Source organism: Puntigrus tetrazona, unplaced genomic scaffold (assembly GCF_018831695.1).
Source record: "Puntigrus tetrazona isolate hp1 unplaced genomic scaffold, ASM1883169v1 S000000776, whole genome shotgun sequence".
NCBI lineage: Eukaryota > Metazoa > Chordata > Actinopteri > Cypriniformes > Cyprinidae > Puntigrus > Puntigrus tetrazona.
In genome coordinates this window covers 274,127-288,013 of record NW_025048382.1, presented here as the reverse complement: position 1 = coordinate 288,013, position 13,887 = coordinate 274,127, and the positions used below count along the sequence as shown (strand labels likewise).

General features: G+C 40.8%; 1 protein-coding gene across 1 annotated transcript in view; it reads right to left on the bottom strand.

Annotated features, from left to right (window-relative positions):
• Window positions 1-3,241, bottom strand: part of LOC122335426 — a 30,295-nt gene extending 27,054 nt beyond the window's left edge. The window contains exon 1 of the mRNA XM_043233289.1: window positions 3,170-3,241. Coding sequence (XP_043089224.1) covers window positions 3,170-3,241 — 72 coding nt within the window. The remainder of the gene's footprint in view (window positions 1-3,169) is intronic.
• Between the last annotated feature and the right edge of the window lie 10,646 nt (window positions 3,242-13,887).

The window sequence follows — 13,887 nt, the reverse complement described above, 5'->3', positions numbered from 1 at the left end:
GTATTCTCTTTATGTTTGTTTTAATTTATCTATAATAATTTACTTACATTATCAATTTATAATCATTACTTATTCCTTATTATTCATTTTTATTATTTTATTTTTATAATTGATACTGACTTATCACTTATTGTGTAAAACACTGATATTAGTTTTAAATATTATGAAAAGTGATTCTTTCCCATTCAGATTAATTTCTGAGAATTTTTCCAACATACATTACTCTTTATTAGTGACAGTAGAGGTTGTGTCATAATCAGTTTGACAGTGTAACAAAATGTCTTTCCATGCCATAGAATTCGATATTATACCCCCATCCGTTTTTGAACTCTCTGACTTTTGACTGAAAACTAGACCGAGCCGAAGCTTTCAAACAACGACAGAAATCAAGTGTTTAATTAAAACAAAGCATCGCGAAGGACTGGCGCGGGTGTTGACGCGATGTGATTTCTGCAGTGCTCTGAATGTCAAAGTGAAAGAAATTCCTTATAATTAGTAGTAGCGCATGAATGATGAGCAGATTCCCACTGTCCCCTATCTGCTATCTAGCGAAACCACAGCCAAGAGGAGCAGACATGACTTCAGGCCCTATGTAAAACTTATAGAGAAAACTGTGATCCAGGGCCTTTGTTAAGATAATATCCTTGCCCAAAAAGTATTTACTGTGATGGGGTTTAATCTGCTTGCCACCCAGCCCTGTGTAAAACTTACATCCAGGGCTATTGGTCAAATCATGCAAAAAGTATTATTGTGATAGGGGTTAGTCTGTGACCTCAGACCCTATGTAAACGACATCAGGGCCTTTTTAATACAATCATGTCTAAAGTATTTACTGTAATGGGTTAGTCTGTGCTATAGCGGTGCTCTGTCTGCTGAGAGGTTGGTTTGTTGGTAGCTCATGTAACTTCGGCTCTTCAATTTATCACCTTCTCTTCTCTAGTGATCAAATATAATTTATTGTTTACATACACTGATATCTATCAAACTAATCTAACTAATTAGACTGCTGTTAGTTAAGCTGCAAGCTTTAATCTAAAACTCTGTGGTGAGTTAGTACTAGATTAACCGGTCCACTTTCGATTTCCTACCGTGTTTTGCGCCTGTGTGGCTTCTTTCTGCTCTGTTCATTTGTTCCTCGCACTTTCGTTCACTCTTTGCAAGCTCGTCAAAACAAAAGAGTAGTAGTGAATTTTCCACCCAACATCTGGTGGTAAATGGCTTCTCATTGTCACTTGCACCGCCTGCCACATGTATAGTTTATCCTTTTCTGTTTGCGATCAGGGATTCCACGTGTGATAAATGCACTAACACACTGCTTTACTTTATTGTCGAGTCGTTAAAGATTTTTAGGCTGTAGATTTGCTCAGGTTCTTGGGAACACTACTCTAAAATCTGATGTACTGTGACATTGTACAAGAATAGCATCAGCTAATATTGATCCTGTCTCTTTCTCAGTCTGTTTTTCACAATTTTGTATCAGACTAGATGGCGGATCAGCACACAGAGATTATGTTCATCAGAGACCAGACAGACTAAGATCGCCATGGACAGATCACCAGATCCTGATGCACACACACATATACACACTAAGTCATTTACATTATCGACACAGCTGCGTTTAAGGGTGAACTGGAAGTTAAGGCTGGGCGTCTGGTCAGAGAGAACTGACCCCAACTGAGTCTGGTTTCTCCCAAGGTTTTTTTCTCCATTCTGTATGCGTAGGATTTTCTTTCTGCCTTTAGCCTCTGGCTTGCTTTGTTAGGGACACTTATCTTCTAGTGATTTAACGTCGAATTGAGGAATGATTGATTGATTGATTGATTTTGTAAAGCCAATTCACGATGAAAGCAGGAGGGATGTAAACAGGCAAAACATTTAGCCTTGTTCAAGCAATGTAACAGTAACAGAGAGGAGCACTAAGCACTCATTTTGAAATCAAAAAACAAAACAAAATCTTACCTTGAAAGAGGGCAATATGGATAATACCAAAAGTTGAGTAACGAGATAAACTGAGTTTCACTGGCTTTTGATAAACAGAAAGGATCTGATGAGTCACATGACCGAGAAGGAAATGACACTTAATTTCCAGTTCAATTTTAAGGGCAGCTAAATCAGGTTGTGTTCTCGTCGATCCGCCTGCATGAGCAATGCTTCTGCCTGCATTGGCGGAATCGTGTAGGCCCGAGAATTCTGCTGGGCCACAACAGCGTACATTTTTCAGCGTGCATGAACAATTCAGGTTTGTAAGTTCTTCTGTTTAGTTAGTCCATTTTTACAGTCCTAAGCTTTTAAGTATAGCTGATTTCACCTTTTGCCTATAACACTTACTATGGGCATGATTTGTTCAGTAAAAGCCCTGGATGTCAGTTTACACAGGGCCTGGGGCTCCTGAAACTTCGGCCCAACACGGTAACTCTTTTTGGGAGTGATTTTATTCATTAAATTTTTAGCGTTCAAAACCTAAGTCCAAACATCCAGAAGCGCCATCCTGGCCGATCTTGGCAGTGGTGTGTGACTTCTCAGGCGATCTTTCACTCGACCGGTAACCTGGAGAAATTTTTAGCGTTCAAAACCTAAGCCCAAATCCAGGCGCTTCATCCAGCAATCTTGCTTGGGGTTAAGCGACTTCTCGGATGCTCCTCGACCATGGTAACCCTGGACAAATTTTTAGCGCTCAAGGTCGTCCAGACATCCAGGTGCTTCATCCAGCCAATCTTGGCCGTGATAGGTGCTTCTTCTTGGAAGCTTTCCCACTTGAACCGGTCACTCTGCTGGAAAAATTTTAAGCGTTCAAAACTAAGTCCAGACATCAGCGCTTCATCTAGCGATCTTGGCAGTGATTGGTGTGACTTCTCAGGCGATTTTTCACTCCGACCACGGTAACCCTGGAGGGGTACTGGCGTTCAAAACCTTCGGCCCAAGATCCGGGCGCTTTACATCCCAGCTGATCTTGGCAGGGTTAAGCCGTGACTTCTGGATGCTTTCCCTTTCGACCATGGTAACCTGGAACGGTACTGGCGCTCAAGATTAAGTCAGACATCCAGCTTCATCCAGCCAATCTTAATGTGATAGGTGCTTCTTCTTGGAAGCTTTCCCACTTGAACCGGTCACTCTGCTGGAAAATTTGTTTCCAGGGTTACCATGGTCGAGTGAGGCATCAGTCGCGTACCTGCCAAGATCGGCTGGGTGAAGCGCCTGGATCTTTGAGCAGGTGCTGAACGGCAAAATTTCGAGTTACCATTGATCGAATGGCGTCGTCTGGTCGCACCAATCACTGCCAAGATGGAAATACAGATGAAGGCGCACGGATGTGGACTTGGGTTTTGAGCGTTTGGGTGCGCCGGCGAAGTAACGGTCAAATGAAAGCTTTCGGAAACTATCGCGGCAGATGGCGGACCTGGTGGACGTCTTTGGCGGCTCAAGTGTTCGAGAGCCAAATGAGCACGTCGGCGTCGGCACCAGCCTGCCGGGTCGGCTGGATAGCCTGAATGTTGAGCTTAGGTACGAGCAGCAAGCGGTCGAAGTGGCGATGGTGCAATCACCAATCTGCCGAATCGCGATAGCCTTCAGATGTTGAACTTGGGCTGGCAACTGGCTAATGGTGTCGCTCAAAGAAGTTGCTGTGACAAGCTTGACATCCAGGCTTTGCAATTCATCGCCTGCATCGGTATAACGAAGACAATCCTTCTACTGTGCAAGACTGTAGCATGGACTAACAGGCTGAAGAACACAACGACCTGCTTACTGCCCGCGCTGATCCGGCAGTACGAGCGAAAGCATTGCGCTGCGGTGAACGGCTATTTTGTTTGCTGCCCTTAGGTGAACTGGAAATTGAAGTTGGCCGGTCTTCCTTCTGTTCATGTGACTCATCGAATCTTTGACCCATCAAAAGCCGGTGGTACTCGATTTATCTTTCGGTACTCAACTTTGGCACATTGGTATTGCCTAACGAAAGCAGATTGTTTACGACACGATTTCAAAAATGATTTTCCCTCTGTTACTGTATGGACACGAACAGGCTAAGCTGTTTTGCTGTTTATCCACTGCTGGCTTCCCAAAAATCAATCAATCGTCGTCATTCAATTAAACGGATAAATCACTTGAAGACTAAATATACAGCTAGCGCAGCTTGAGCGCGGCTGAAAAAGAAAACCCATGCGAAACGGAGAAAAAACATGGGAGAAAACCAGACTCCGGTTCGACAAGCGCCCAGCCTGCCCAACTTCGATTCCAATTTGCGCGGCTATGTCGGGTAATGTAAATGACAGTGTGTTGCGTGTATTGTGCGTCGGGATCTGGTGATGTCATGAAGCATCACAGCGGCTCTGTTCTCTGATGAACTGCATCTGTGTGCTGTCCGCACCATCTATCTGGTGCTAAACTGTGAAGGCTGAGCGAAAGTTTGGGATATGTTGGCATTGAATACGCCATTCTTTAACACGACAATACTGTTACATCATTATTTTGAGTAGTGTTCGGTTCGCTGATATCTGGCGGCTAAAAATCGCTGGCAGTAGAATAACAAAAATTGACAACTGAAATGTGTTCAGTGCGTTTATCACGATGATTCTGATAAACGAAAGAGAACCAAACTACCATGTAGACGAACGTACATGTTAATGCGAGAAGCACTCGCGTATGTTATGAAAATTCGCACTACTGCTTATTTTGATGAGCAACAAAATGAGTGTGGGAGTGACAACTAATGGGAGTAAGAAGGCATTGACTCGACTAACGTACAGGACACAGACAAGCCGGCAATTAACAACAGTCAATTAGTGGAGCCAATTTGATGAACAATTATCAGTGTTATGTGAGCAATTGGGGTATATTTGATCACTTGAAGAAAGAAGAAGGTGATAGAGTGAGGCGAGGTTTTGTGGAGCATTTCAAACCAACCTCTCAACAGGCAGAAGCTGTCTTTAGCCTTGTAACACTTTTAGTATGACCTTGGTAAAGGCCTGTGTCGGTTTTACACGGGGTCTGGTCTGAACAACACTGTCTGTCTGGGCATGATTTGTCAATAAAGGTGTGAGATTTTACAGGCTTTGAGTGGCACGAATTAACCGTCACCAGCCACAGGCATGATGTATTCAATAAAGGCCCTGGATGCAATTTCTAAGTTTTACACCGAAGACACAAGTCTAAGCTATTCACCAATATGATTTGCAGATGAATGGTTTAGTGAATAGATTCATCCATTCGTAACGGTCATAATATATGAACTGCTTCACTTTGTCGAAGCTGCTGAGCGAAAATCACGCGTCAACACCCGCGCTGACTCACCGCGACTGCTCGACAGCTGCCAGTTTCTCTAAGCCATTTGTTTTAATGCTGACGGCAGTAAATCAAGGGCTCGAGGAAGATGTTCAGCGTGATGAGCATAATATCGACCCTAAACATTTTGGTCAACGCGTCCAAACTGATGACACAACCCCATCATTTCGCAATAAGTAATAATATGTTGAAAAATACTAAAAGAAATGTCTTTGAAATGAAAGAAATCACTGTGATAAAACACCAATACGCTCAGTATTTTAACTCAATAAGTGATAAATTAAACTAATGCTGAATACAAAAATAAATAATAAAATGAATAATATGAACTAAGTAATGATTATAAATTGATAATGTGAAAGCAGAAACATTATGAATAAATTGAGACAAACATAAAATGCACAATTACAGTGAGATCAAGTTAACTACTGCTATGAGCTGGGTGACAAAATAAGCAGAAACAAATAAAATCAATCCAAAAAAATTAATTAACAAAGAAAAGTTATGCTCACAAGGCTGTGTAACTGACCCATCCACTAGCTCACACACACACTACTAAGTATTTGGTTTGGCTACAACCACTGTTGAATGAAGCAATTGAGCAAGGACAATTGTGACAGACAAAGTTCCGAGAGGCTTGAAGACTGGATCAAATCGAAAAATTTGCAGTCAGCACAGTGATTGCAAGGCTGTTTGTACGTGTGGAAATATAGCTTCTGGTGTTTATTACAGAAGGTCATAATTATGTCAGTAAGTCAGCAAAGTGTCCAAGCTCAGATAACACTCCACATATGGACATAAACACTATACGTATGCTCACTCAATTCAGAACAAATGAGACAGTTTTCAATTCTCCACAGGCTGGGCTCTGGCCTGCTGTCTTACTTATCAGGCACCTACCACTACTCAAATCTGCTGTGATGACCCAACACACATGCTATGATCTTCGTCTTGAAGGTGGAGATGGAACTAGCATGAATGCAGTTCTCTTTAATTACTGTCAGTGAGAGAAATTCAAAGTGTTGGAAATCACAACCTTACTAAAATCGAACGATTTAATTCATTCTCTTGTTTCAACATTTTCATGAAGGTCGCCCACTGTTTCTAAGCTTGAGTTTTGGAGGAAGAGACAGTACTGTCCTTTAACTCTTGCCAGGAACTATTTGGTGAAGGTGAGAAGTAGATCTATGAGCAGTTTAAAGTTGATGGTGAAACGAACTTTTATGCTTTACGGTGCTTTACTGCCTGTAAGATAAACGGCTTTGTGGCCGCGTTGGTTCCCTTGTTGAATTGATCCACTCATGGGCAACTGGTGCTAGTCTTTTCGGAGATTCACTAAAATACTATTTTCACACAGTTCATTTGATTCTGTCTTTCATAAGACAATAACTGCTACATCGAAGATGCTACGATATTTAACAGAGTCACCCTGGCAGGAGCTTGGTCTGACTGATGCTGAGCTCAGTAATAATTTTCCAGCATGGTATCATGGGGGCATTCTCATTCACATAGGATGAATGAAAGACTGTTGCAGTCTTCCACGATAATTGTCTTTCTCTTGTAAAAATCTTTCACTGAGAGCTGAAAACTTCTCAATAATTACTAAATGTATTCAAAACTTGCTTATGTCTAGCCTTCCACTGAGCTTTTGTGGCGCTCATTTGTATTGTAACATGTGACTCTCAGAGTTTCTTTACGTGTGAAAGACCCGCACTTAGAGCAACTTGAAAGAGTGCACTGTGTAATGATAACATATCTTTCGACAAATTGTGCTATAATAAATCTTTCACACTGAAAGCCTTCAAATTTTATTCCAGCATGAACAACATGTGATTAACAGAGTTACTGCGTGTCGAGACTCACGTGGTGAAGACTTTTCGGCGTAATGATAACTCGTGGAGCCGACTGCTGCTTGTTTCGCACTGGCGCGAGGTAGTAATAACGCGCATACTGGGCAGATTGATTTTTTCTGTAATAAGCACTCTTTCACTGAGCGAACAAGACACTCGGTGTGGTAACATAACGATTCAGGCTGCTCTGCAGCGTCAAAGTACTGCACTGGCTGAGTGGCGACTAAGTAATGACTATCATATATTCATTAAATTATTTTTCTCTGTGTAAAACTCATTCCTTACTCAGCGAGCAATTTTATGATTAACATGTGATTTCAGGCTGTCTCTGCGTGTTCACGCGAAGCAGTGAGCACCGGCCTCCTGCTGCTCATTCGACTCTTTTCTGCAAAACTCTTTCACACTGGCTGGCGGGCTTTGTTGTGTGATTTCGTGTGTTAGGCCTCTGGCGATGATGCTGGTTACATTCGAAACGAACAAGACTTCCTTCCAGCGTAATTGTCATCGTAATGCATCAGCACATCGTTTGAAAATGTTTGCGAGCAGCTGAAAGAACACCAACACTGCAACTGAGTTTGTTCTTGACTGGCTCCAGCTTTTGAGTACGCTTTCGCGGTCGTGGCTAATCATGACTTTCTGTTTGATATTTCTCTCCGAGTCTTGTTCTTCCTTCATGTTTATCGAGCACAAAAAAACAATGGTTAAAATCAATTGGGCGAAGGTACGTGCTTCGGCGTAATGAGCTATCGGTGTATAAAATATAACTAATAGGCTTTCGGGCCGCATCAACTGCTGGAAGTAACGATAGTCGTTGAGCTGGCACATGAAGCGGGTGGCGCTTTCTGAAAGTGAATCTGAAAATCATGCATTTCATTTTAAAGAGCTTTGCCTGAAAGTGTTGAATGTTCTTTTAAGGCTGAACGAAGAAAAAGATATATATATGCTGTGCAGTACATGGCTACTGTTTTCATGTAACTATAAAGTGTGACTGACTGACTAAATAGTTGAAAGAACTGAAGAAAGAGCAACATGTTGCTGACTGAAAACTGAAGTTCTTAACTGTACCTCAGCTGATTAAATGCGTGAAAAAAATACAAGCAGAATCAATCAATGTTTAATGTCATGATTGTTCCCATAGTGACATGAAGCAGTGCTAGTACCAGAGCCTTTTATTGGTATTTGCCCGTGGCTGGCAAGCTGAGACTAAACGCAGTTGTGAAAAAGCAGCTCTGATCACGCTCATTTCACAATGCCTACGAGCAAGCATCATGCTTTTTCCATCTGTTTAGTGCTAGTTGCTCTGTACCCAGTGTGACTGTCTTGTATTGTAACAACAATACAAAACTAATCAACATTACTATGGAAGGTAGCAATATCTAAACATTCTACTGAAGGCATTGGAGAAAATTTTCCCATAAATCTCACCATGTTGTGCTTTTGTGATGAGATGCTGTCATCAAGCTGATGATTGACCACCTGGGCTCATCTTGCGATGCCACAGTATTTCTTCGAGCGAATGGACTGTCAGACTTCTAATCCCTCCTTTGCCTGTCATCCACAACAGCGTGCTTAGCATAAATCTCAAATGGATGACTGAAACATGTAGTCAGCTTTCAAGCTAAAGACAGACTCACTGTCTCAGAAGAGGCCAACTGACTACAGGTTACATTGGCACAGCTGATGAGTTGTGTCATGAGCACAATAGACTGACAAGTTTGATACTCTACAGACCTGATTTAAATGGGTACTCTAGACTTACAGGCAGCTGTGCCTGTTGAACATTCACGGCTAAATGATCATGCCGGTTTTGCCAAGTGTTTGAAACTATGAGAGTACAGGAAGTGAACAGGCTTTCAGTTAGCAAGGCCAGGCAAACAGAGCCAGAAACTATATTCCAACAAAAAATATGACACATGCTACCGTCTAAACCATTTAATGAAGGTGTTTGCATTATTTTTAAACAGGTACTGCAGACTGACTGTAACAAACATTCTTTATTAAATGGTTATATTTATTTATATTTTATTTATGGCTATTATATTTCTCAGGCCGGAGTATGAACTTAACTGAAAGGCGTCACTGTTTGTATTCCACTTTGCTCAAGAAAATGTATTCCATTAAGTAATTTTGCTTATTATTCATATTTTATCTGTTATTGAGAACATTTATATTTAACAAGCTTTTTGTGATGCAAATAACCAGGTGACCATGAATCATTCTCGCGGGCGAATACTGGTCACCTAAATAGGCCTACTATGGAAAATGATGGTGATTGCTAGAAACTCGTACGCTTTTCGGTATCCAGTACAAGATATCTAATTTAACTAACAATGTTGCAATCTGTGGGATATTATGAATCTCCCTGAACAACGGTAGTGTCGTCCCAGTTTCCTAGTTCGGCCTCTGCTGGCACGAATGACTAATCCGCATTAACGGGCGTCTGATTTGAAAGTCCCAATTTCTGACCGATAATGAAATAACTGAGCTCCGAACAGCGCAAGTACAGGATGGAACGCGTGAAAATGACGAAAGTGAAGCACAGATCATGAGGAAGACTGGCCCAGGTATGGCTGGCTTCTGGCTGACTAGTGGTAACTCGAATTTGAAAAGCTGCATATGACAAGAAGCAAAGTGCTCAAACCAGGTTGTCATCTTCCTTACCTGCGTATTTTTCTCATGCAGCTAGCAGCATTCTGTAATGAATGTTGCTGCTGCTATATAGATCATTTTCTTATTGATAACAGTTTCTTTGTTTACTACAACAACTCGAAGCAACATGTTTTGTAAAACGAACCATTAGTGTTGAGACGACAAGATGCTCACCTTTTCTAACATTGTATTACTCTTTATTTATGTCGGTGAAACTATAAGACCTTTGTCTATCTGAGTCAAGTTGTGTGTGAGTATTTCTTATTATTCTCCAGGCTTAACTCAGCAAGGACTGGAATATAAGCTTTGTCATAAACTAAATTCATGTGAATCAAGGAAGGAGAAATGAACTATGATATATGTATGAAAACTATGCTATTTCTTGTTATAGGCATTACATAAACATTACATATTTATCATACAAGAGCCAAAGCATGTAATAAAATTTTAAAATAGCTTCTTGCCCTGTAATGTGTGAACTATTGATTTTTGAAACCTGTTGTCTGCATATAGCATTTTATGTTTATACAGCTTAACAACTTTGCATCTGCACTTCACGATAACACCTACTGGGTGACAAAATCTCTTAACTACAGAAAATGACAACATTGACTCAAGTATTTCTGTAGCCTCAGCTGTGAACAAAACATTTAAATAGGCTTAAAACTACCAGCAACTTTTCCATAATGTCACCGTAATTGCTGGCTGTCATCAAACCATCACATACTGTCAAATATTTAGTGTATCTTCAAACTGCACTCTTTGTCTCATTTCAAACACTAAATCTGCACTCCCCAAATCTGTGTCTCTCTTGGGTTAGGCTCACAGTGTATGCTCTCATTGTTTCTGTGTTCTCTTGTTAACTCTTTGCACTTATTCTTCCTTTTGGCAGCCAGGTAACCTAAAATGTCTGATCGTCTGAATGTGACAATATTTCATCTCCTCCCACTATATCTCAGAATCACATACTGCTGTCCCCAACAGTACTATTCGCCCATGTGTTCACAGCTCGTTTCTGACAGACCTCATGTCGGAGATTTGTGGCTGCTCTTCAACTCACAGAACTCGTTAACTGGCTCTCAGGCCCAGCTCATCTCAAACTAGCAGGCTTGGCTGAAACCAGGAAATTTCAGCCTGAAATCTGCTGCAGCGGCCTCAGGAGCCTGGAGCAGTGACTACAACAGCTATTGTGCTCAGAGTTCAATTTACAGTGGCTCCTTTCAATAACTATTCACAACTTATCGGCTCACCTTCTGTTTCCAATGGTGCAGCTACCGCAGTGTATAAGTGGTTCCAGAGAGCGAAGTGTGGGACTCGGCGCATGTTCAATCTGGCTTTTAGTGAACCGGAAGACACAAACTGACTGACTCACTCCCTCTCTACTGAACACCTCCCCACCAATTGACAGAGTCTCTGGAGACTGTTTCCTGAGGTCAGTGTTTGCATAGTTGGCTGTGCATACGGGTGAGGAGGTTTCAATCTGGGAAGACCTTGGGTTCCTGTGATGTTCATCCTGAACCTACTCAGAGACTTGACTCATCTCCTGCTTTTGTTCGAATTCCCCTGTGATTCCAGGCGGTGGCTGATGGTATACCTACGGCGAACACTAGTTGTTGACTAATGAACTTGAACACCTTCTGGCCGTGGCCAAATCCCTTATGTTGAACATGTTACTCTGACTCTCACTGACACATTGTGACTCAGTATACTGCTAAAACACCATCTGCTCTCTTCCGTGTGAATGTGACAAACTATCACCTTTTGAAAACTGCTATATTTAAAAAAAGCAAAATATAGCGTTATTCATCTTCTTTCAATTTATTGTTTTTAACTGTCCTCACTGGAGACAAAAAACATTCTTATACCCCAGCAAGCAGCGCTTGTTTGATCAAACTACTGATATTGCATCACTATATGATTAAATCAATAAGTATTGATAATGATTTGAGATTTGTAAAATGTTCTATGAGCCTTGTGGAAGTGTTGAAAATTGTGGACTATAACAGTCCAAACCTTTTCTGTGACAGTGTTTAACGCTGCGCAAAGCTCTTGAATTACTAATGTTAAAGGCAGACAACTAACACATTCTAGAGATTAGGTGGCATGTCACTCTTGCTGGCTGAATTGAACTAAAAATGTGAAAAGTATTTCACTGGATATGACAGAAATAATCCAACATACATGATCTATCTAATGGCTCATCCAAATGATGCTGAAAACAATAGAATGTCATGATGATAACTGACATAAATATTAATCGAGGTAATCTATACAATATCATGTTCTACAGAAATACTCAAGTCCAAATACGACAACTGAGAAGACGAATCAAGCACCTGTAAATACAAATGTCTGAAAGATTATCAAGGTAAAGACTTCAAAGGAAGCACGAATCAGCGGGCAATGGATGGGCGGGGGCACGTTTCTGAGATCTTGACTTCTGGCTTGGCCCAAACGCATGCTGTGCCAGGGAATGCAAAAATGCTGCTTTTTGGTCTGCGAAATATCTGCGTGAGTTAAGTCTGAATGACTTGCTATGACTAAGACCAGGACTGGCCCAGATGTTGTGTCAGTCTGTTCCTGGCCAAACAAGGTCTCTAAGCGACCCAGACTCTAGCAAATAAATTGAAACAGAATATTATAGTTAATTAATGATCAAATTTAATCACAACTAGAGGATCTGGTCCATTGAGTCGAGATAAGGTATAAAGGTCAATTTTATAATTTGAAACACAGATTAATAAATATTGATTTTTAATGAGGCTATGAAACAAAGGAGCCGAACAACATGTTGACCGACCAGGGCCTCTGGATTCCGTTCTGCAGGAAAGGGACCCTTACAACAGTAAAGGCAGTAGTGTGTGGTAGCCAGATACAAAGGAACAGAAGCGAAATCATACCAGGAGGAAGGGCCAAGGTTATTTTAGCAGCTATATTTGTGGTTTTGGCGATGTCATGTGTGATTATTGTTACAGATTGGCCATGCAACATACCCCAAACGCTTTAAAGTAGTAATATCAGATGCAAATGGTAGCTTAAGACCATGGATGATAATTACAGTTATTAAAAACAAAGCTCGGGAGGAAGCATTTACAAGGTAAAGTAGTGGAGAGTAAATGGAGTCAATAGCATTAAGAAGGAAGTGATGGAACAGACAGATATGTTGTCAAATAGTTCAGTCAGGAAAGTGTAGACTATAATGAGACTTTTGTATTAGTATGAAAGGTAGAGTTCCAGAAAGCAGTACAGGAAAATCTGAATGTTCATGCAAAACTGCATATTTACATTGCACCAACTAAGTGAAATGTATATAGAACAACAGAGGATTTATGAGGTAAAATCTCACAAACAATGACAGGCAGTTATAGACTGAAAAGATGCTCATGTCAGAATTTGAGCGAAGATTTAGTTAAGTTGACATATTTTCTTGGCACTGATTTTGTTAGGAATGTCTCAATACAGGCATGTCAAGAAAATGCTGACCACACAGATTTGACATGCAAGGCTACCCCTGTAAACAAAAATAAAGAGATAAAATGTCATATTTTCTTTTTGTTGCAAGTGTAATATAAACTAACACAATGTCATAAATGTACATTACTTGTTTTAGGTGCCCAGTGCTCAAAAGATGTTTGAGATGTAAAAGTGAATCTGATGTGTCTCTGGGTTCAACAGTTTTACAATAGCAATGAGTAAAATAATACATACATCTCACTGTCAGTTCCATTGAATATTTAAGCCATGTGAAATGTGGATTTAATATATTTTAATAATAATTAAGCCCTTCTTTTCAAATCTTTGGGATCTGCAAGCACCCTTACATTTTTAGCCTAATGTTGTTGTATGACAAACAATCATGAAAGAAAAACCAACCTCCTTGTTCGTCCTGTTTTATTCTCCAGGGCTCTGGTTCTTCGTGTTTTATTCTCCAGGGTTCTGGTTCAGTCTTAAACTCCTCTTTAACAAACATCTTCACAGCAGCAGGTCTCAGTTCAGAAGATACTCCTCCAGACATTCCTGCTTGCTTCGAAACGATACAGGTGTTTACCGACCTGATACGTAAGCTGTATTTTAATGTTTACAGAAGTATATTTCTAACCACAACACAGAT